We start from the raw sequence: 25,099 nt of genomic DNA, 5'->3' as shown, positions 1-25,099 counted from the left end.
TACTTGATGCTTTGCCATTTGAGTGATTGAATAATTTGGTGTTTATTTAAATGCCCCAATTGACAGTTCTGTATTATGTTCTTTTTGTAAGTGAAGGCATTTCGGAGGAGAATGTGAACAACATTATAAAAAAGATGAGTGTTAAAACACGAATTGGTTTATATTTCCTTCACTATCCACAACTTGATTTTTAAGTTTTCCTCGGTCTTTCAGAAATGGTCGAACAGCTTGCTTTGGAAACTCAAGTGAAGAAAGGTAAGAATGAAGATATAATGCTACTCTTTTATCATTGCTCTACTTGGATCATAAAGTTATCCATCTTTTGCGAACTATTCGTGCGACTGTTTTATCTTCGTTAATAATCGTCAAGAAAAGCAAAAAAAATCTAGAATTCAATTTGATTTTAACTTTGATGAGAAATTTCGTTTCTGTGTTTTCAGCGCGTGGACCTTTGAAAGAATATACAATTGTTCTGGACATTGAAAACAAACTTGGCAAGCCAGTTGTTGTTGTTTGGATGGAGGGTAGTGCAGAAAAGGAAGCTGAAGTGCGTACCAACAGGAGCATTGATGTCAGAATGAAGAAAGAGTATTATCCTGACCCAATTCGATTTTCCTTCTTCGAAAAGGTGACGAAGAAGCCTGTCATGGTTAATGGGAGGAAAGATTTGTACTTGATCCCTAGAACTACAGTTATTCCAGAATGCGTGATAATTGGTAGGTTTGAATTCTTCTTAGCTGTCAGCAGTTAGATCTTGTCATTTTGACAGTTGTATTTGACATAGACAGATGTTTTTACTTAAGAACATTTCTCAAGAGATTGAATCGCTATTCTGTGCCTTTTCAGCATTGCTTGATAGAGAGAAACTGAGAAAATGTTTTGTATTTCTTTTGGAACAATTGATTCGTTTCCATGATTATTTTTGACTGAATTTTTGCTGAAATACTGACCGACCCATCCTCTCGCAACTTTGCTTTTTGATATTTTTCTTTTTCGTATGTTCATTGAGAAAATTTTAGTGTGATTTGCTATCTCTTTTACTATTAAAAAGCTCCAGAGAAAGGATCATCTTATCTTGTCCTCGATATAAAGAGCACCTTGGACGAGCCAGTCGTGATTCAATGGCAACAAAACGGAGTAAAAAAGTCAATAACGGTTGGTGCGAAATCAACGGAAAAGAAAAGCCTTGAATTTGATTTGGAAAAGCCAGGATCACTGTCTCCTATCGAGTTTAATGGATTCACTAAAGAAGCGAAGCAAAAGGTTTCTCTCAACAGCAATGAAGCTATCTTCTTTACACCTTCCATCGACAAAAAGGTGAAGATCCTACTTATATCACCAAGACGTCATGTAGCCAAAATATATCTGAATGTCATCAATAATGCCAGCGAATCTGCTGAGTTGTTTTGGGAAGAAGACAAGCTCCACAAGGTCATGTACGTCGATAAAGATTCGAGCCGTTCTCATGAGATTGATCCTAAAAGTGGAAAATCTGTGCCAATTTCGTTTGGCGCTTTCTCACATGAAAATGGTGAACAAAACCGACTTGCTGTGAACGGTTCAATTGTTTACAGTTTGAAGCAAGCTTTGGACGGCAAGGAGCAAACGCTTGTAATTGGGAAGCTTTTGCGGTTTATGAATTTAAACTTTATAAACAATGTAGCTGGAGATATAGAAATAACAAAAGGAAAGGCGAAAGAATTTACCGTCAAAAGAAACAGTAGCAGAACACTAGATTTGCTCTTTGAAGGAGATGCAGGCTTGGCTCCAATCGAGTTTGAAGCAAAGTTGAAAGGAAATACTGTAAAATTGAACGGCGTTGGGCAGCTTAAGTTGTACCCGACAATAAACACAACCAGAAAAGCTGTGTTTGCCGAAATGAACCTTTACTCAGTTTTGAACGTGTCTAATGAAGTAGGGGGAGCCATAGAGTTACAATGGGAGGTCGACGGTGTTAAAGGAGCTAGAGAAATTGGTAAAGGCCTCAAGTCCATTGTTGAAATTATAAGGAATGGGCCGAAGGCAGACCAACCTCTACGTTTCAAAGGAATCCTCAAGGAGAGTGACTTTCCAGTTTTGCTTAACGACAAAACAGAAATAGAATTTGTTCCTGTCCCTTCAAGATTACCTTCTTTCTTGGTTTTATCGCCTTTGAAGCTGTTACTCAAAAATCGTGCTTCAAGCGATGTTGTTGTGCGGTTTCAGTTAGGCCCTGATCTTGAGATATTAAGAATCCCTTTTGGTATGGTGAAGGAATTCAAATTGAAGCCAATATTGATGGTAGACAGCCTCTTTCTTACCGGAGTAAATGAAAAGACCAATCGCAAAATAAAGTTTAATGATAGGCTGAAGTTACTTGTGAACAAAGCTTCTACAGAAAAGAGTAATGAGATCGTCCTAACTGACGGTGAGTTCCAGTCTAGTGCAAGTATTTTTTAGTTTAAATTCTGATTTGACGTTCTATTGTTGTTGTGATCGCAAATCGCTTCTTCTTGTTTATTTTCCTTTCATATCTTATTTAATTTGTTTCAACCTTCCCATTTTTTCTTAGCTTTTTAAAAATGCTAGAGCATAAAGAAGAGCATGTTGTATTCTGATATTTTCATTTGAAGCTCCCATTCTAAGGCAGTTGTTTTTTTCAGACTCCTGTGACTTGAAACTGGATCTTGTTTTTCTTGTCGACTCTTCCGGAAGCACGACACCCTCTCAGTATAAAGAAATGAAGGATTTCATCAGCTCTGTTGCTATATCGAACGGAGTATCAAGGGAAGGTATTCACGCTGGCGTGGTTTTGTTTAGCTGGGATGCATCAGTTGCAATAAAACTGAACGATTTCTATGACACTGCTTCATTTGTGTCAGCTGTGCGCGAGATGAAACATGAACTTTCCTCTACGTTCTTGGACAAGGGTCTCAATTATGTTTACAAGAAGGTCTTGTCAGCTGGGTATGGGGCAAGAAAAGACGCACGTCCTTTACTTATTCTAATCACCCCTAGCAGGCAAACCAAATCTGATTCCTATACTGACCTTAGGGTCGCTTCCAAGCCTTTGAAAAGAGCCGGAGTTCATATGAAGGCCATCGGCATTGGACGTCGTGTTCAACGAGACGAGCTCGAGATAATCGTTGGAAATACTGAAGGGGTTTATTTAGTGCGCAATTTCAAAGGTTTAGCTGAGAAAAAATTCCTTGACAATTTCGATTTCAGATGTAGCATTGGTGAGTTTTAGAATTTTCCTATAGAGCTGAGTTTTGTTCTATTGTATATAATAAACTTCTTTCTAATTTGTTTGCACATTTTTTGTTCAAGTTGGGATTTTTAGACACAGCATTTCAGTGACCAGACGTCGAGGCCAGACGGGTACCAGGGGGGACATGTCCCCCAAAGTTATGAAAACTGCCATTATTGTGCAGATTCTCTCTTTACAACTTTTACTTTTTTGCCCCTTAGACATAATGCCCCTGGCGCCTTGTGCCCCTTTAACTGTGAAATGTTTTGTTACTTCCCAGGAGCGGAGTCCGGTTCGGCCATTTATGATTGGGATAATACCTCCCTCCAATCTATGTTGTTTTGAATCATTATTCCAAAATGACATTAAAGTTATAAATTCTCGTTCTATTTCCTTTCCATTCCATGTGTTGATTCTTATAAACAGTTCTTTGCTACAATTTGAACCCGTGGTGTCTGAACAGCATTTGAATTTTTTCTTTGTTGTTCTGTAGATCGAATATTGCCACCCTATACAGCTGTAGGCTTGGATCCGACAAAACAACCTGAAAGAATAGGTAAGTTTTGTAATATGTTTTAGAGAGATATGCAGAGCGATTTGGAACTTTTTAAAACGTTAATGTTCATGTAAATTGTTTAATAAATTCCAAATGTAGATTGCCTGCTGAACAATTAACTCGCAAAGATATGTTTGTTATCTGAGTAACTGCCTCGTTCAAAAGCTTTTTTTTTAAATAGGCGAGCTCCTCATGTATCTAGAGCTTCCTAAAATCTTGTTTCTTAGAGATTTTAAAATGCTTTGAATAAAAAAAATTGGATTTTGATTCTATGATAAATTTTTAATGTTGATACATGGGCTATTAAATCAAGAGAAAAAAATATTTTAGTAGTAATGGTTAAAATTTCGCAAATGGAGCTTGATTACATATCAAAATATTAATGACTATGCTAATGGCTTTGCCTTTTTTCTACCTTCTTTGTGTTTATCTATCGGTTAAGTTAATTACTTTCCAGCTTGCACTGTAGCTATTTGATTTATTTTCTATCATCTATTGATTGATGACTTTGCAGATTTTTCAATATGCACCTTACTCGTCTGATTATTTTGCTCCTTATATGCACCCTACTCGAATCTACAGATAATTGCAACCTTGTTCATTTTTCGCTTTTTAAGCAACTGTAATCTTTCTTTCTCCAAAGATATTGGCAGACTAACTACATATTCAGCAAAACTTAACGTGGACAACCTGCTTGATGAAGCAGTCTTACTTAACTGGAAAGAGAGGGGTATTTCTAAACAACTCCAGATCGCTCCTAACAGCAATAAAACTGTTGAGATTCGGATGACCCAAGACTATTACCCAGATCCTATTTCTTTTGTGGCTTTCGGGAAAGATTCGAAAGAACAGGTGAAGTTGCTTGGCAGAGAAAAATTCGAACTCATTTTGCACGAAAAGAGTTTTGAAGAAGAGCTGGTAATTGGTATGTGTTTAATGCGCCCAATAATATCGATAAATGCTTTTTGTGAATCAATGTTCGGAATATTTCTCATCAACTTTTGAGAACTTTATTTCATAATGAGAATTGCTTATCCTTAAGTAGAAAGTAATGTAAAATTAGGCGTTAATTGAAAATTTTTAAGGACTTTAAAGCATTTAAATTTTGAGGTAATTCCGATTTCTTAAGGTAACCATTGATTAAAATGGCAAGTTTTTTCTAAATAAACAGAAAGTCAAAATAAGGACCCCATTGTTATGTTTAAAAATCAAATAAATTTTAATAAGTGTAGAGGAAAATATTAAAATTTAATTGATTTTTTTCATTTCAGCACCAGATGTAGGTTTTGCATACATTCTATTAGATGTTAATAACACCCTGGATGAGTTTGTTTCTATACAATGGCAAGAAAATGGTAGAAAAAGGGTAATGAATGTTCCTGGGCGATCTCTTATCAAGAATGAGTTGGCATTCAACCTGTCCCGACCTGGAGCTTTAGGCCCTGTTTCATTTAGCGGTTCAACCATAAAAAGTGGTAGGGAAGTTTCTTTGAATACTGCACGCTCGGTTTCATTTACTCCATCGACGCGTAGGACAAGGGAATCGCTGATAATATCAGAAAAATCAGCTGACACTTGGATTGCAATAAATGTTATCAATAACGCAAAGGAAGACATCAAGCTCACGTGGTATCGAGAGGGTGTCAATTACTTCATGCGTGTCCCTAGTGGATCAAATCGGCATCTTGAGGAAAGATTTTATGAAGGTCAAGGGGAGCATCCAATAGCATTCACTGCTCATTCGTACCTAAGAGGTAGCTCATTCAAAGTGATGCTCAATTCGACAGTTTCGCGCACTATTCTCCCATCTTCGAAGAAAATTACTCAGACTTTAGTTGCAGGGGACAGGCTGCAGTCTTTGGTTGTGAATTTTATAAATGAGGCCAAAGGTCCAGTAGTTATTTCATGGCTTGATAATATAGAAGAAAAGATGATTGTCCTCGAAAAGGGAGAAACTATCGAAAAACACATATCTGTGATCGGAAGAGATAGAGCTAATCCCGTTGTATTTACCGCTAAACGGAAAGACACAAAAGGAGATGTCCGGTTGAATGGACATATCACGGCAGCATTTCTGCCTTCAGATGAGACAAAAAAGAGGAAGATCGTGGCTACAGACGATTTAAGATATGTGGTTGTTGAGTTTGAAAATCGTGCCTTTGCTGAGGTTGAGATATTTTGGCAAGAAAGAGGGCTCAGAAAGTCATTTACTCTAGATCCAAAGAGAAGAAAAATGCTAGAACTATCGATTCTTGGTAGTGATGCTTTAAAACCTGTTATTTTCATGGGAACCTTGAAAGCGTATCGTGATGAAGTAGAATTGAATAACCAGGAAAGTTTCGAGGTGATACCACTTATGGACAAGGTTAAAAACTTTGCAGTAGCTAGAGATATACCAAAGTACGGGGTATTTGTGCTCAAAAACGAAGCAAATGATCCAGTAGCTTTCATAATTACATATAACGGAGCAAACACAAAACGAAAGATAGTAGGAGACGGAAGTATCGAACGATTTGAATTGCAGTTAAGCGGAGAATCCGCTTATATGCCAATAGAAGTCACAGCGAGGTTATCTGATTTCGATTTTCCAATCAATGTGAACCAGGCTCCAACAGTTATAGTGATGCCATCTAAGCAAAAAACACCAAATAAAATAATTGCAACAGAACCGTTTGAAATAGACCCATGGTATGATGACTACTGGAGCACGGCTATGGATGACACAGATATGAAATATCTTAACCTTGAAATCCAGAACAACGCCACAGATGACATAGAGGTAGTGCTTGAGAAAGGTGTTAAGAAGAAGTATATTACGCTCAAGAAAGGTCAACTAGGCAAAAAAGCATTTGTTTTTAGAGGAGAAAACAACGCGGAACCAGTGAAGGTCTATGCAACAACACAAGTAATTGACCTGGTTATCGACGTAAACAAGGTAAAGTACCTATCACTGGCACCAACAATTCAAATAAAAGTGCACAAGATTACAGCAACATCGAGAAAACCGAAAAATGGATACATCAATACAGTAATCGAGAACAGCTCTCATAGGAAAATTACAATTTATTGGAAGCAAGGAAACAAAACTGTGTCTGTGCAAATAAACCCAAAAAAAATCGCTACTAAGACAATTTTATACCCTACAAAACAAATAGGAAAACACGTAACATTTCAAAGTGATTATAAGGAAGGCATCCTTTTGAATAAAAAAGAAAATGTCACAATAACAGTGAAAAAAGACAATGCTACAAATTATATCAAAGTGACTCTACAAAAAGTATACATTATTGCCAATTTTGATAACAATGCCGCTGTGCCAATTGTTGTCAACTGGCTTGAAAATGGTGTGAAGAAGTCGAAAGAGGTAGCTGTTGGAGAAACTGTACGACAAGAACTTGCTTTTGAAGATGGTGATTTGAAGAAAACGGTGAAATTCACAGCAAAGAGAAAAGACAATGATGAAGTTGTTTTGTTGAATGGTGCTAGCGATGTTTCATTGGCAGTAACGAGGGACAAGATAGCTGCGTCTGTAGCGGCAAGCAACTATCCGATGTTTGTTGTCGCTGATTTCACAAACAATGCCGCTGTGCCAATTGTTGTCAACTGGCTTGAGAATCGTGTCACAAAGTCGAAAGAGGTAGCTGTTGGAGAAACTGTACGACAAGAACTTGCTTTTGAAGATGGTGATTTGAAGAAATCGGTAAAATTCACAGCAAAGAGAAAAGACAATGATGAAGTTGTTTTGTTGAATGGTGCTAGCGATGTTTCATTGGCAGTAACGAGGGACAAGATAGCTGCGTCTGTAGTGGCAAGCAACTATCCGATGTATGTTGTTGCTGATTTCGTTAACAATGCCGCTGTGCCAATTGTTGTCAACTGGCTTGAGAATGGTATCACAAAGTCTAAGGAGGTAGCTGTTGGAGAAACTGTACGACAAGAACTTGCTTTTGAAGATGGTGATTTGAAGAAAACGGTGAAATTCACAGCAAAGAGAAAAGACAATGATGAAGTTGTTTTGTTGAATGGTGCTAGCGATGTTTCATTGGCAGTAACGAGGGACAAGATAGCTGCGTCTGTAGTGGCAAGCAACTATCCGATGTATGTTGTTGCTGATTTCGTTAACAATGCCGCTGTGCCAATTGTTGTCAACTGGCTTGAGAATGGTATCACAAAGTCGAAAGATGTAGCTGTTGGAGAAACTGTACGACAAGAACTTGCTTTTGGTGATGGTGATTTGAAGAAGACGGTGAAATTCACAGCAAAGAGAAAAGACAATGATGAAGTTGTTTTGTTGAATGGTGCTAGCGATGTTTCATTGGCAGTAACGAGGGACAAGATAGCTGCGTCTGTAGTGGCAAGCAACTATCCGATGTATGTTGTTGCTGATTTCGTTAACAATGCCGCTGTGCCAATTGTTGTCAACTGGCTTGAGAATGGTATCACAAAGTCGAAAGATGTAGCTGTTGGAGAAACTGTACGACAAGAACTTGCTTTTGAAGATGGTGATTTGAAGAAATCGGTGAAATTCACAGCAAAGAGAAAAGACAATGATGAAGTTGTTTTGTTGAATGGTGCTAGCGATGTTTCATTGGCAGTAACGAGGGACAAGATAGCTGCGGCTGTAGTGGCAAGCAACTATCCGATGTATGTTGTTGCTGATTTCGTTAACAATGCCGCTGTGCCAATTGTTGTCAACTGGCTTGAGAATGGTGTCGCAAAGTCGAAAGAGGTAGCTGTTGGAGAAACTGTACGACAAGAACTTGCTTTTGGTGATGGTGATTTGAAGAAGACGGTGAAATTCACAGCAAAGAGAAAAGACAATGATGAAGTTGTTTTGTTGAATGGTGCTAGCGATGTTTCATTGGCAGTAACGAGGGACAAGATAGCTGCGGCTGTAGTGGCAAGCAACTATCCGATGTTTGTTGTCGCTGATTTCACAAACAATGCCGCTGTACCAATTGTTTTCAACTGGCTTGAGAATGGTGTGAAGAAATCGAAAGAGGTAGCTGTTGGAGAAACTGTACGACAAGAACTTGCTTTTGAAGATGGTGATTTGAAGAAATCGGTAAAATTCACAGCAAAGAGAAAAGACAATGATGAAGTTGTTTTGTTGAATAGTGCTAGCGATGTATCATTGGCAGTAACGAGGGACAAGATAGCTGCGTCTGTAGTGGCAAGCAACTATCCGATGTATGTTGTCGCTGATTTAACAAACAATGCCGCTGTGCCAATTGTTGTCAACTGGCTTGAGAATGGTGTCACAAAGTCGAAAGAGGTAGCTGTTGGAGAAACTGTACGACAAGAACTTGCTTTTGGTGATGGTGATTTGAAGAAGACGGTGAAATTCACAGCAAAGAGAAAAGACAATGATGAAGTTGTTTTGTTGAATGGTGCTAGCGATGTATCATTGGCAGTAACGAGGGACAAGATAGCTGCGTCTGTATTGGCAAGCAACTATCCGATGTTTGTTGTCGCTGATTTCACAAACAATGCCGCTGTACCAATTGTTTTCAACTGGCTTGAGAATGGTGTGAAGAAATCGAAAGAGGTAGCTGTTGGAGAAACTGTACGACAAGAACTTGCTTTTGAAGATGGTGATTTGAAGAAATCGGTGAAATTCACAGCAAAGAGAAAAGACAATGATGAAGTTGTTTTGTTGAATGGTGCTAGCGATGTTTCATTGGCAGTAACGAGGGACAAGATAGCTGCGTCTGTAGCGGCAAGCAACTATCCGATGTTTGTTGTCGCTGATTTCACAAACAATGCAGCTGTGCCAATTGTTGTCAACTGGCTTCAGAATCGTGTCACAAAGTCGAAAGAGGTAGCTGTTGGAGAAACTGTACGACAAGAACTTGCTTTTGAAGATGGTGATTTGAAGAAATCGGTAAAATTCACAGCAAAGAGAAAAGACAATGATGAAGTTGTTTTGTTGAATGGTGCTAGCGATGTTTCATTGGCAGTAACGAGGGACAAGATAGCTGCGTCTGTAGCGGCAAGCAACTATCCGATGTTTGTTGTCGCTGATTTCACAAACAATGCCGCTGTGCCAATTGTTGTCAACTGGCTTGAGAATCGTGTCACAAAGTCGAAAGAGGTAGCTGTTGGAGAAACTGTACGACAAGAACTTGCTTTTGAAGATGGTGATTTGAAGAAATCGGTAAAATTCACAGCAAAGAGAAAAGACAATGATGAAGTTGTTTTGTTGAATGGTGCTAGCGATGTATCATTGGCAGTAACAAGGGACAAGATAGCTGCGTCTGTAGTGGCAAGCAACTATCCGATTTATGTTGTTGCTGATTTCACAAACAATGCCGCTGTACCAATTGTTTTCACCTGGCTTGAAAATGGTGTCACAAAGTCGAAAGAGGTAGCTGTTGAAGAAACTGTACGTCAAGAACTTGCTTTTGAAGATGGTGATTTGAAGAAATCGGTGAAATTCAAAGCTAAGAGAAAAGACAATGATGAAGTTGTTTTGTTGAATGGTGCTAGCGATGTATCATTGGCAGTAACGAGGGACAAGATAGCTGCGTCTGTAGTGGCAAGCAACTATCCGATGTATGTTGTCGCTGATTTAACAAACAATGCCGCTGTGCCTATTGTTGTCAACTGGCTTGAAAATGGTGTGAAGAAGTCAAAAGAGGTAGCTGTTGGAGAAACTGTACGACAAGAACTTGCTTTTGAAGATGGTGATTTGAAGAAATCGGTGAAATTCACAGCAAAGAGAAAAGACAATGATGAAGTTGTTTTGTTGAATGGTGCTAGCGATGTATCATTGGCAGTAACGAGGGACAAGATAGCTGCGTCTGTAGTGGCAAGCAACTATCCGATGTATGTTGTCGCTGATTTAACAAACAATGCCGCTGTGCCTATTGTTGTCAACTGGCTTGAAAATGGTGTGAAGAAGTCAAAAGAGGTAGCTGTTGGAGAAACTGTACGACAAGAACTTGCTTTTGAAGATGGTGATTTGAAGAAATCGGTGAAATTCACAGCAAAGAGAAAAGACAATGATGAAGTTGTTTTGTTGAATGGTGCTAGCGATGTATCATTGGCAGTAACGAGGGACAAGATAGCTGCGTCTGTAGTGGCAAGCAACTATCCGATTTATGTTGTTGCTGATTTCACAAACAATGCCGCTGTACCAATTGTTTTCACCTGGCTTGAAAATGGTGTCACAAAGTCGAAAGAGGTAGCTGTTGGAGAAACTGTACGTCAAGAACTTGCTTTTGAAGATGGCGATTTGAAGAAATCGGTGAAATTCACAGCTAAGAGAAAAGACAATGATGAAGTTGTTTTGTTGAATGGTGCTAGCGATGTATCATTGGCAGTAACGAGGGACAAGATAGCTGCGTCTGTAGTGGCAAGCAACTATCCGATGTATGTTGTCGCTGATTTAACAAACAATGCCGCTGTGCCTATTGTTGTCAACTGGCTTGAAAATGGTGTGAAGAAGTCAAAAGAGGTAGCTGTTGGAGAAACTGTACGACAAGAACTTGCTTTTGAAGATGGTGATTTGAAGAAATCGGTGAAATTCACAGCAAAGAGAAAAGACAATGATGAAGTTGTTTTGTTGAATGGTGCTAGCGATGTATCATTGGCAGTAACGAGGGACAAGATAGCTGCGTCTGTAGTGGCAAGCAACTATCCGATTTATGTTGTTGCTGATTTCACAAACAATGCCGCTGTACCAATTGTTTTCACCTGGCTTGAAAATGGTGTCACAAAGTCGAAAGAGGTAGCTGTTGGAGAAACTGTACGTCAAGAACTTGCTTTTGAAGATGGCGATTTGAAGAAATCGGTGAAATTCACAGCTAAGAGAAAAGACAATGATGAAGTTGTTTTGTTGAATGGTGCTAGCGATGTATCATTGGCAGTAACGAGGGACAAGATAGCTGCGTCTGTAGTGGCAAGCAACTATCCGATGTATGTTGTCGCTGATTTAACAAACAATGCCGCTGTGCCTATTGTTGTCAACTGGCTTGAAAATGGTGTGAAGAAGTCAAAAGAGGTAGCTGTTGGAGAAACTGTACGACAAGAACTTGCTTTTGAAGATGGTGATTTGAAGAAATCGGTGAAATTCACAGCAAAGAGAAAAGACAATGATGAAGTTGTTTTGTTGAATGGTGCTAGCGATGTATCATTGGCAGTAACGAGGGACAAGATAGCTGCGTCTGTAGTGGCAAGCAACTATCCGATGTATGTTGTCGCTGATTTAACAAACAATGCCGCTGTGCCTATTGTTGTCAACTGGCTTGAAAATGGTGTGAAGAAGTCAAAAGAGGTAGCTGTTGGAGAAACTGTACGACAAGAACTTGCTTTTGAAGATGGTGATTTGAAGAAATCGGTGAAATTCACAGCAAAGAGAAAAGACAATGATGAAGTTGTTTTGTTGAATGGTGCTAGCGATGTATCATTGGCAGTAACGAGGGACAAGATAGCTGCGTCTGTAGTGGCAAGCAACTATCCGATTTATGTTGTTGCTGATTTCACAAACAATGCCGCTGTACCAATTGTTTTCACCTGGCTTGAAAATGGTGTCACAAAGTCGAAAGAGGTAGCTGTTGGAGAAACTGTACGTCAAGAACTTGCTTTTGAAGATGGCGATTTGAAGAAATCGGTGAAATTCACAGCTAAGAGAAAAGACAATGATGAAGTTGTTTTGTTGAATGGTGCTAGCGGTGTATCATTGGCAGTAACGAGGGACAAGATAGCTGCGTCTGTAGTGGCAAGCAACTATCCGATGTATGTTGTCGCTGATTTAACAAACAATGCCGCTGTGCCTATTGTTGTCAACTGGCTTGAAAATGGTGTGAAGAAGTCAAAAGAGGTAGCTGTTGGAGAAACTGTACGACAAGAACTTGCTTTTGAAGATGGTGATTTGAAGAAATCGGTGAAATTCACAGCAAAGAGAAAAGACAATGATGAAGTTGTTTTGTTGAATGGTGCTAGCGATGTATCATTGGCAGTAACGAGGGACAAGATAGCTGCGTCTGTAGTGGCAAGCAACTATCCGATTTATGTTGTTGCTGATTTCACAAACAATGCCGCTGTACCAATTGTTGTCAACTGGCTTGAAAATGGTGTCACAAAGTCGAAAGAGGTAGCTGTTGGAGAAACTGTACGCCAAGAACTTGCTTTTGAAGATGGCGATTTGAAGAAATCGGTGAAATTCACAGCTAAGAGAAAAGACAATGATGAAGTTGTTTTGTTGAATGGTGCTAGCGATGTATCATTGGCAGTAACGAGGGACAAGATAGCTGCGTCTGTAGTGGCAAGCAACTATCCGATGTATGTTGTCGCTGATTTAACAAACAATGCCGCTGTGCCTATTGTTGTCAACTGGCTTGAAAATGGTGTGAAGAAGTCAAAAGAGTCAGCTGTTGGAGAAACTGTACGACAAGAACTTGCTTTTGAAGATGGTGATTTGAAGAAATCGGTGAAATTCACAGCAAAGAGAAAAGACAATGATGAAGTTGTTTTGTTGAATGGTGCTAGCGATGTATCATTGGCAGTAACGAGGGACAAGATAGCTGCGTCTGTAGTGGCAAGCAACTATCCGATTTATGTTGTTGCTGATTTCACAAACAATGCCGCTGTACCAATTGTTTTCACCTGGCTTGAAAATGGTGTCACAAAGTCGAAAGAGGTAGCTGTTGGAGAAACTGTACGTCAAGAACTTGCTTTTGAAGATGGCGATTTGAAGAAATCGGTGAAATTCACAGCTAAGAGAAAAGACAATGATGAAGTTGTTTTGTTGAATGGTGCTAGCGATGTATCATTGGCAGCAACGAGGGACAAGATAGCTGCGTCTGTAGTGGCAAGCAACTATCCGATGTATGTTGTCGCTGATTTAACAAACAATGCCGCTGTGCCTATTGTTGTCAACTGGCTTGAAAATGGTGTGAAGAAGTCAAAAGAGGTAGCTGTTGGAGAAACTGTACGACAAGAACTTGCTTTTGAAGATGGTGATTTGAAGAAATCGGTGAAATTCACAGCAAAGAGAAAAGACAATGATGAAGTTGTTTTGTTGAATGGTGCTAGCGATGTATCATTGGCAGTAACGAGGGACAAGATAGCTGCGTCTGTAGTGGCAAGCAACTATCCGATTTATGTTGTTGCTGATTTCACAAACAATGCCGCTGTACCAATTGTTTTCACCTGGCTTGAAAATGGTGTCACAAAGTCGAAAGAGGTAGCTGTTGGAGAAACTGTACGTCAAGAACTTGCTTTTGAAGATGGCGATTTGAAGAAATCGGTGAAATTCACAGCAAAGAGAAAAGACAATGATGAAGTTGTTTTGTTGAATGGTGCTAGCGATGTATCATTGGCAGTAACGAGGGACAAGATAGCTGCGTCTGTAGTGGCAAGCAACTATCCGATGTATGTTGTCGCTGATTTAACAAACAATGCCGCTGTGCCTATTGTTGTCAACTGGCTTGAAAATGGTATGAAGAAGTCAAAAGAGGTAGCTGTTGGAGAAACTGTACGACAAGAACTTGCTTTTGAAGATGGTGATTTGAAGAAATCGGTGAAATTCACAGCAAAGAGAAAAGACAATGATGAAGTTGTTTTGTTGAATGGTGCTAGCGATGTATCATTGGCAGTAACGAGGGACAAGATAGCTGCGTCTGTAGTGGCAAGCAACTATCCGATTTATGTTGTTGCTGATTTCACAAACAATGCCGCTGTACCAATTGTTTTCACCTGGCTTGAAAATGGTGTCACAAAGTCGAAAGAGGTAGCTGTTGGAGAAACTGTACGTCAAGAACTTGCTTTTGAAGATGGCGATTTGAAGAAATCGGTGAAATTCACAGCTAAGAGAAAAGACAATGATGAAGTTGTTTTGTTGAATGGTGCTAGCGATGTATCATTGGCAGTAACGAGGGACAAGATAGCTGCGTCTGTAGTGGCAAGCAACTATCCGATGTATGTTGTCGCTGATTTAACAAACAATGCCGCTGTGCCTATTGTTGTCAACTGGCTTGAAAATGGTGTGAAGAAGTCAAAAGAGGTAGCTGTTGGAGAAACTGTACGACAAGAACTTGCTTTTGAAGATGGTGATTTGAAGAAATCGGTGAAATTCACAGCAAAGAGAAAAGACAATGATGAAGTTGTTATGTTGAATGGTGCTAGCGATGTATCATTGGCAGTAACGAGGGACAAGATAGCTGCGTCTGTAGTGGCAAGCAACTATCCGATGTATGTTGTTGCTGATTTCACAAACAATGCCGCTGTACCAATTGTTTTCACCTGGCTTGAAAATGGTGTCACAAAGTCGAAAGAGGTAGCTGTTGGAGAAACTGTACGTCAAGAACTTGCTTTTGAAGATGGCGATTTGAAGAAATCGGTGAAATTCACAGCAAAGAGAAAAGACAATGATGAAGTTGTTTTGTTGAATGGTGCTAGCGATGTATCATTGGCAGTAACGAAGGACAAGATGGCTGCTTCTGTAGTGGCGAGCAACTATCCGATGTATGTTGTCGCTGATTTCACAAACAATGCCGCTGTACCAATTGTTGTCAACTGGCTTGAAAATGGTGTCACAAAGTCGAAAGAGGTAGCTGTTGGAGAAACTGTACGTCAAGAACTTGCTTTTGAAGATGGCGATTTGAAGAAATCGGTGAAATTCACAGCTAAGAGAAAAGACAATGATGAAGTTGTTTTGTTGAATGGTGCTAGCGATGTATCATTGGCAGTAACGAGGGACAAGATAGCTGCGTCTGTAGTGGCAAGCAACTATCCGATGTATGTTGTCGCTGATTTAACAAACAATGCCGCTGTGCCTATTGTTGTCAACTGGCTTGAAAATGGTGTGAAGAAGTCAAAAGAGGTAGCTGTTGGAGAAACTGTACGACAAGAACTTGCTTTTGAAGATGGTGATTTGAAGAAATCGGTGAAATTCACAGCAAAGAGAAAAGACAATGATGAAGTTGTTTTGTTGAATGGTGCTAGCGATGTATCATTGGCAGTAACGAGGGACAAGATAGCTGCGTCTGTAGTGGCAAGCAACTATCCGATTTATGTTGTTGCTGATTTCACAAACAATGCCGCTGTACCAATTGTTTTCACCTGGCTTGAAAATGGTGTCACAAAGTCGAAAGAGGTAGCTGTTGGAGAAACTGTACGTCAAGAACTTGCTTTTGAAGATGGCGATTTGAAGAAATCGGTGAAATTCACAGCAAAGAGAAAAGACAATGATGAAGTTGTTTTGTTGAATGGTGCTAGCGATGTATCATTGGCAGTAACGAGGGACAAGATGGCTGCTTCTGTAGTGGCGAGCAACTATCCGATGTATGTTGTCGCTGATTTCACAAACAATGCCGCTGTACCAATTGTTGTCAACTGGCTTGAAAATGGTGTGAAAAAGTCGAAAGAGGTAGCTGTTGGAGAAACTGTACGACAAGAACTTGCTTTTGAAGATGGTGATTTGAAGAAATCGGTGAAATTCACAGCAAAGAGAAAAGACAATGATGAAGTTGTTTTGTTGAATGGTGCTAGCGATGTATCATTGGCAGTAACGAGGGACAAGATAGCTGCGTCTGTAGTGGCAAGCAACTATCCGATGTATGTTGTTGCTGATTTCGTTAACAATGCCGCTGTGCCAATTGTTGTCAACTGGCTTGAGAATCGTGTCACAAAGTCGAAAGAGGTAGCTGTTGGAGAAACTGTACGACAAGAACTTGCTTTTGGTGATGGTGATTTGAAGAAATCGGTGAAATTCACAGCTAAGAGAAAAGACAATAATGAAGTTGTTTTGTTGAATGGTGCTAGCGATGTATCATTGGCAGTAACGAGGGACAAGATGGCTGCTTCTGTAGTGGCGAGCAACTATCCGATGTATGTTGTTGCTGATTTCGTTAACAATGCCGCTGTGCCAATTGTTGTCAACTGGCTTGAGAATCGTGTCACAAAGTCGAAAGAGGTAGCTGTTGGAGAAACTGTACGACAAGAACTTGCTTTTGAAGATGGTGATTTAAAGAAATCGGTGAAATTCACAGCAAAGAGAAAAGACAATGATGAAGTTGTTTTGTTGAATGGTGCTAGCGATGTATCATTGGCAGTAACGAGGGACAAGATGGCTGCTTCTGTAGTGGCGAGCAACTATCCGATGTATGTTGTTGCTGATTTCGTTAACAATGCCGCTGTGCCAATTGTTGTCAACTGGCTTGAGAATCGTATCACAAAGTCGAAAGAGGTAGCTGTTGGAGAAACTGTACGACAAGAACTTGCTTTTGAAGATGGTGATTTGAAGAAATCGGTGAAATTCACAGCAAAGAGAAAAGACAATGATGAAGTTGTTTTGTTGAATGGTGCTAGCGATGTATCATTGGCAGTAACGAGGGACAAGATAGCTGCGTCTGTAGTGGCAAGCAACTATCCGATGTATGTTGTTGCTGATTTCGTTAACAATGCCGCTGTGCCAATTGTTGTCAACTGGCTTGAGAATCGTGTCACAAAGTCGAAAGAGGTAGCTGTTGGAGAAACTGTACGACAAGAACTTGCTTTTGGTGATGGTGATTTGAAGAAATCGGTGAAATTCACAGCTAAGAGAAAAGACAATAATGAAGTTGTTTTGTTGAATGGTGCTAGCGATGTATCATTGGCAGTAACGAGGGACAAGATGGCTGCTTCTGTAGTGGCGAGCAACTATCCGATGTATGTTGTTGCTGATTTCGTTAACAATGCCGCTGTGCCAATTGTTGTCAACTGGCTTGAGAATCGTGTCACAAAGTCGAAAGAGGTAGCTGTTGGAGAAACTGTACGACAAGAACTTGCTTTTGAAGATGGTGATTTAAAGAAATCGGTGAAATTCACAGCAAAGAGAAAAGACAATGATGAAGTTGTTTTGTTGAATGGTGCTAGCGATGTATCATTGGCAGTAACGAGGGACAAGATGGCTGCTTCTGTAGTGGCGAGCAACTATCCGATGTATGTTGTTGCTGATTTCGTTAACAATGCCGCTGTGCCAATTGTTGTCAACTGGCTTGAGAATCGTATCACAAAGTCGAAAGAGGTAGCTGTTGGAGAAACTTTCCGACAAGAACTCGCTTTTGAAGATGGTGATTTGAAGAAAACGGTGAAATTCACAGCAAAGAGAAAAGACAATGATGAAGTTGTTTTGTTGAATGGTGCTAGCGATGTATCGTTGGCAGTAACGAGGGACAAGATAGCTGCGTCTGTAGTGGCAAGCAACTATCCGATGTATGTTGTTGCTGATTTCGTTAACAATGCCGCTGTGCCAATTGTTGTCAACTGGCTTGAGAATGGTGTCACAAAGTCTAAGGAGGTAGCTGTTGGAGAAACTTTACGACAAGAACTCGCTTTTGGTGATGGTGATTTGAAGAAATCGGTGAAATTCACAGCAAAGAGAAAAGACAATGATGAAGTTGTTTTGTTGAATAGTGCTAGCGATGTATCATTGGCAGTAACGAGGGACAAGATAGCTGCGTCTGTAGTGGCAAGCAACTATCCGATGTATGTTGTTGCTGATTTCGTTAACAATGCCGCTGTGCCAATTGTTGTCAACTGGCTTGAGAATGGTGTCACAAAGTCGAAAGAGGTAGCTGTTGGAGAAACTGTACGACAAGAACTTGCTTTTGAAGATGGTGATTTGAAGAAATCGGTAAAATTCACAGCAAAGAGAAAAGACAATGAGGAAGTTGTTTTGTTGAATGGTGCTAGCGATGTATCATTGGCAGTAACGAGGGACAAGATAGCTGCGTCTGTAGTGGCAAGCAACTATCCGATGTATGTTGTTTCTGATTTCGTTAACAATGCCGCTGTGCCAATTGTTGTCAACTGGCTTGAGAATGGTGTCACAAAGTCTAAGGAGGTAGCTGTTGGAGAAACTTTACGACAAGAACTCCCTTTTGGTGATGGTGATTTGAAGAAATCGGTGAAATTCACAGCAAAGAGAAAAGATAATGATGAAGTTGTTTTGTTGAATGGTGCTAGCGATGTATCGTTGGCAGTAACGAGGGACAAGATAGCTGCGTCTGTAGTGGCAAGCAACTATCCGATGTATGTTGTTGCTGATTTCGTTAACAATGCCGCTGTGCCAATTGTTGTCAACTGGCTTGAGAATGGTGTCACAAAGTCGAAAGAGGTAGCTGTTGGAGAAACTGTACGACAAGAACTTGCTTTTGAAGATGGTGATTTGAAGAAATCGGTAAAATTCACAGCAAAGAGAAAAGATAATGATGAAGTTGTTTTGTTGAATGGTGCTAGCGATGTATCATTGGCAGTAACGAGGGACAAGATAGCTGCGTCTGTAGTGGCAAGCAACTATCCGATGTATGTTGTTGCTGATTTCGTTAACAATGCCGCTGTGCCAATTGTTGTCAATTGGCTTGAGAATGGTGTCACAAAGTCTAAGGAGGTAGCTGTTGGAGAAACTTTACGACAAGAACTCGCTTTTGGTGATGGTGATTTGAAGAAATCGGTGAAATTCACAGCAAAGAGAAAAGACAATGATGAAGTTATTTTGTTGAATGGTGCTAGCGATGTATCATTGGCAGTAACGAGGGACAAGATAGCTGCGTCTGTAGTGGCAAGCAACTATCCGATGTATGTTGTTGCTGATTTCATTAACAATGCTGCTGTGCCAATTGTTGTCGACTGGATTGAGAATGGTGTCGCAAAGTCGAAAGAGGTAGCTTTTGGAGAAACTGTACGACAAGAACTTGCTTTTGAAGATGGTGATTTGAAGAAATCGGTGAAATTCACAGCAAAGAGAAAAGACAATGATGAAGTTATTTTGTTGAATGGTGCTAGCGATGTATCATTGGCAGTAACGAGGGACAAGATAGCTGCGTCTGTAGTGGCAAGCAACTATCCGATGTATGTTGTCGCTGATTTAACAAACAATGCCGCTGTGCCAATTGTTGTCAACTGGCTTGAGGATGGTGTCACAAAGTCTAAGGAGGTAGCTGTTGGAGAAACTTTACGACAAGAACTCCCTTTTGGTGATGGTGATTTGAAGAAATCGGTGAAATTCACAGCAAAGAGAAAAGATAATGATGAAGTTGTTTTGTTGAATGGTGCTAGCGATGTATCGTTGGCAGTAACGAGGGACAAGATAGCTGCGTCTGTAGTGGCAAGCAACTATCCGATGTATGTTGTTGCTGATTTCGTTAACAATGCCGCTGTGCCAATTGTTGTCAACTGGCTTGAGAATGGTGTCACAAAGTCGAAAGAGGTAGCTGTTGAAGAAACTGTACGACAAGAACTTGCTTTTGAAGATGGTGATTTGAAGAAATCGGTAAAATTCACAGCAAAGAGAAAAGATAATGATGAAGTTGTTTTGTTGAATGGTGCTAGCGATGTATCATTGGCAGTAACGAGGGACAAGATAGCTGCGTCTGTAGTGGCAAGCAACTATCCGATGTATGTTGTTGCTGATTTCGTTAACAATGCCGCTGTGCCAATTGTTGTCAACTGGCTTGAGAATGGTGTCACAAAGTCTAAGGAGGTAGCTGTTGGAGAAACTTTACGACAAGAACTCGCTTTTGGTGATGGTGATTTGAAGAAATCGGTGAAATTCACCGCAAAGAGAAAAGACAATGACGAAGTTGTTTTGTTGAATGGTGCTAGCGATGTTTCATTGGCAGTAACGAGGGACAAGATAGCTGCGTCTGTAGTGGCAAGCAACTATCCGATGTATGTTGTTGCTGATTTCGTTAACAATGCCGCTGTGCCAATTGTTGTCAACTGGCTTGAGAATCGTGTCACAAAGTCGAAAGAGGTAGCTGTTGGAGAAACTGTACGACAAGAACTTGCTTTTGAAGATGGTGATTTGAAGAAATCGGTAAAATTCACAGCAAAGAGAAAAGATAATGATGAAGTTGTTTTGTTGAATGGTGCTAGCGATGTATCATTGGCAGTAACGAGGGACAAGATAGCTGCGTCTGTAGTGGCAAGCAACTATCCGATGTATGTTGTTGCTGATTTCGTTAACAATGCCGCTGTGCCAATTGTTGTCAACTGGCTTGAGAATGGTGTCACAAAGTCTAAGGAGGTAGCTGTTGGAGAAACTTTACGACAAGAACTCGCTTTTGGTGATGGTGATTTGAAGAAATCGGTGAAATTCACCGCAAAGAGAAAAGACAATGACGAAGTTGTTTTGTTGAATGGTGCTAGCGATGTTTCATTGGCAGTAACGAGGGACAAGATAGCTGCGTCTGTAGTGGCAAGCAACTATCCGATGTATGTTGTTGCTGATTTCGTTAACAATGCCGCTGTGCCAATTGTTGTCAACTGGCTTGAGAATCGTGTCACAAAGTCGAAAGAGGTAGCTGTTGGAGAAACTGTACGACAAGAACTTGCTTTTGAAGATGGTGATTTGAAGAAATCGGTAAAATTCACAGCAAAGAGAAAAGATAATGATGAAGTTGTTTTGTTGAATGGTGCTAGCGATGTATCATTGGCAGTAACGAGGGACAAGATAGCTGCGTCTGTAGTGGCAAGCAACTATCCGATGTATGTTGTTGCTGATTTCGTTAACAATGCCGCTGTGCCAATTGTTGTCAACTGGCTTGAGAATGGTGTCACAAAGTCGAAAGAGGTAGCTGTTGGAGAAACTGTACGACAAGAACTTGCTTTTGAAGATGGTGATTTGAAGAAATCGGTAAAATTCACAGCAAAGAGAAAAGATAATGATGAAGTTGTTTTGTTGAATGGTGCTAGCGATGTATCATTGGCAGTAACGAGGGACAAGATAGCTGCGTCTGTAGTGGCAAGCAACTATCCGATGTATGTTGTTGCTGATTTCGTTAACAATGCCGCTGTGCCAATTGTTGTCAACTGGCTTGAGAATGGTGTCACAAAGTCTAAGGAGGTAGCTGTTGGAGAAACTTTACGACAAGAACTCGCTTTTGGTGATGGTGATTTGAAGAAATCGGTGAAATTCACAGCAAAGAGAAAAGACAATGATGAAGTTGTTTTGTTGAATGGTGCTAGCGATGTATCATTGGCAGTAACGAGGGACAAGATAGCTGCGTCTGTAGTGGCAAGCAACTATCCGATGTATGTTGTTGCTGATTTCGTTAACAATGCCGCTGTGCCAATTGTTGTCAACTGGCTTGAGAATGGTGTCACAAAGTCGAAAGAGGTAGCTGTTGGAGAAACTGTACGACAAGAACTTGCTTTTGAAGATGGTGATTTGAAGAAATCGGTAAAATTCACAGCAAAGAGAAAAGATAATGATGAAGTTGTTTTGTTGAATGGTGCTAGCGATGTATCATTGGCAGTAACGAGGGACAAGATAGCTGCGTCTGTAGTGGCAAGCAACTATCCGATGTATGTTGTTGCTGATTTCGTTAACAATGCTGCTGTGCCAATTGTTGTCAACTGGCTTGAGAATGGTGTCACAAAGTCTAAGGAGGTAGCTGTTGGAGAAACTTTACGACAAGAACTCGCTTTTGGTGATGGTGATTTGAAGAAATCGGTGAAATTCACAGCAAAGAGAAAAGACAATGATGAAGTTATTTTGTTGAATGGTGCTAGCGATGTATCATTGGCAGTAACGAGGGACAAGATAGCTGCGTCTGTAGTGGCAAGCAACTATCCGATGTATGTTGTTGCTGATTTCATTAACAATGCTGCTGTGCCAATTGTTGTCGACTGGATTGAGAATGGTGTCGCAAAGTCGAAAGAGGTAGCTTTTGGAGAAACTGTACGACAAGAACTTGCTTTTGAAGATGGTGATTTGAAGAAATCGGTGAAATTCACAGCAAAGAGAAAAGACAATGATGAAGTTATTTTGTTGAATGGTGCTAGCGATGTATCATTGGCAGTAACGAGGGACAAGATAGCTGCGTCTGTAGTGGCAAGCAACTATCCGATGTATGTTGTCGCTGATTTAACAAATAATGCCGCTGTGCCAATTGTTGTCAACTGGCTTGAGAATGGTGTCACAAAGTCTAAGGAGGTAGCTGTTGGAGAAACTTTACGACAAGAACTCCCTTTTGGTGATGGTGATTTGAAGAAATCGGTGAAATTCACAGCAAAGAGAAAAGATAATGATGAAGTTGTTTTGTTGAATGGTGCTAGCGATGTATCGTTGGCAGTAACGAGGGACAAGATAGCTGCGTCTGTAGTGGCAAGCAACTATCCGATGTATGTTGTTGCTGATTTCGTTAACAATGCCGCTGTGCCAATTGTTGTCAACTGGCTTGAGAATCGTGTCACAAAGTCGAAAGAGGTAGCTGTTGGAGAAACTGTACGACAAGAACTTGCTTTTGAAGATGGTGATTTGAAGAAATCGGTAAAATTCACAGCAAAGAGAAAAGATAATGATGAAGTTGTTTTGTTGAATGGTGCTAGCGATGTATCATTGGCAGTAACGAGGGACAAGATAGCTGCGTCTGTAGTGGCAAGCAACTATCCGATGTATGTTGTTGCTGATTTCGTTAACAATGCCGCTGTGCCAATTGTTGTCAACTGGCTTGAGAATGGTGTCACAAAGTCTAAGGAGGTAGCTGTTGGAGAAACTTTACGACAAGAACTCGCTTTTGGTGATGGTGATTTGAAGAAATCGGTGAAATTCACCGCAAAGAGAAAAGACAATGACGAAGTTGTTTTGTTGAATGGTGCTAGCGATGTTTCATTGGCAGTAACGAGGGACAAGATAGCTGCGTCTGTAGTGGCAAGCAACTATCCGATGTATGTTGTTGCTGATTTCGTTAACAATGCCGCTGTGCCAATTGTTGTCAACTGGCTTGAGAATCGTGTCACAAAGTCGAAAGAGGTAGCTGTTGGAGAAACTGTACGACAAGAACTTGCTTTTGAAGATGGTGATTTGAAGAAATCGGTAAAATTCACAGCAAAGAGAAAAGATAATGATGAAGTTGTTTTGTTGAATGGTGCTAGCGATGTATCATTGGCAGTAACGAGGGACAAGATAGCTGCGTCTGTAGTGGCAAGCAACTATCCGATGTATGTTGTTGCTGATTTCGTTAACAATGCCGCTGTGCCAATTGTTGTCAACTGGCTTGAGAATGGTGTCACAAAGTCGAAAGAGGTAGCTGTTGGAGAAACTGTACGACAAGAACTTGCTTTTGGTGATGGTGATTTGAAGAAATCGGTGAAATTCACAGCAAAGAGAAAAGACAATGATGAAGTTGTTTTGTTGAATGGTGCTAGCGATGTTTCATTGGCAGTAATGAGGGACAAGATAGCTGCGTCTGTAGTGGCAAGCAACTATCCGATGTATGTTGTTGCTGATTTCGTTAACAATGCCGCTGTGCCAATTGTTGTCAACTGGCTTGAGAATGGTGTCACAAAGTCGAAAGAGGTAGCTGTTGGAGAAACTGTACGACAAGAACTTGCTTTTGAAGATGGTGATTTGAAGAAATCGGTGAAATTCACAGCAAAGAGAAAAGACAATGAGGAAGTTGTTTTGTTGAATGGTGCTAGCGATGTTTCATTGGCAGTAACGAGGGACAAGATAGCTGCGTCTGTAGTGGCAAGCAACTATCCGATGTATGTTGTTGCTGATTTCGTTAACAATGCCGCTGTGCCTATTGTTGTCAACTGGCTTGAGAATGGTGTGAAGAAGTCGAAAGAGGTAGCTGTTGGAGAAACTGTACGACAAGAACTTGCTTTTGGTGATGGTGATTTGAAGAAATCGGTGAAATTCACCGCAAAGAGAAAAGACAATGATGAAGTTGTTTTGTTGAATGGTGCTAGCGATGTTTCATTGGCAGTAACGAGGGACAAGATAGCTGCGTCTGTAGTGGCAAGCAACTATCCGATTTATGTTGTTGCTGATTTCGTTAACAATGCCGCAGTGCCAATTGTTGTCAACTGGCTTGAGAATGGTGTCACAAAGTCTAAGGAGGTAGCTGTTGGAGAAACTGTACGACAAGAACTTGCTTTTGAAGATGGTGATTTGAAGAAATCGGTGAAATTCACAGCAAAGAGAAAAGACAATGAGGAAGTTGTTTTGTTGAATGGTGCTAGCGATGTATCATTGGCAGTAACGAGGGACAAGATAGCTGCGTCTGTAGTGGCAAGCAACTATCCGATGTATGTTGTTGCTGATTTCGTTAACAATGCCGCTGTGCCAATTGTTGTCAACTGGCTTGAGAATGGTGTCACAAAGTCTAAGGAGGTAGCTGTTGGAGAAACTGTACGACAAGAACTCGCTTTTGAAGATGGTGATTTGAAGAAATCGGTGAAATTCACAGCAAAGAGAAAAGACAATGAGGAAGTTGTTTTGTTGAATGGTGCTAGCGATGTATCATTGGCAGTAACGAGGGACAAGATAGCTGCGTCTGTAGTGGCAAGCAACCATCCGATGTATGTTGTTGCTGATT

The 25,099-nt window shown here is 40.5% G+C and overlaps 1 protein-coding gene across 1 annotated transcript in view; it reads left to right on the top strand.

Moving 5' to 3' along the window:
- The window catches only part of LOC135696557 (uncharacterized), a 70,868-nt gene that overhangs the window by 31,137 nt on the left and 14,632 nt on the right, over nucleotides 1-25,099 (top strand). The window contains exons 16-22 of the mRNA XM_065215985.2: nucleotides 214-255; nucleotides 441-716; nucleotides 1,052-2,407; nucleotides 2,643-3,218; nucleotides 3,723-3,785; nucleotides 4,429-4,710; nucleotides 5,057-24,894. Coding sequence (XP_065072057.2) covers nucleotides 214-255; nucleotides 441-716; nucleotides 1,052-2,407; nucleotides 2,643-3,218; nucleotides 3,723-3,785; nucleotides 4,429-4,710; nucleotides 5,057-24,894 — 22,433 coding nt within the window. The remainder of the gene's footprint in view (nucleotides 1-213; nucleotides 256-440; nucleotides 717-1,051; nucleotides 2,408-2,642; nucleotides 3,219-3,722; nucleotides 3,786-4,428; nucleotides 4,711-5,056; nucleotides 24,895-25,099) is intronic.

Source organism: Rhopilema esculentum, chromosome 14, assembly GCF_057945365.1.
Source record: "Rhopilema esculentum isolate cy_ngs chromosome 14, ASM5794536v1, whole genome shotgun sequence".
Taxonomy (NCBI): Eukaryota; Metazoa; Cnidaria; class Scyphozoa; order Rhizostomeae; family Rhizostomatidae; genus Rhopilema; species Rhopilema esculentum.
This window is presented reverse-complemented; position numbering and strand designations above follow the sequence as displayed.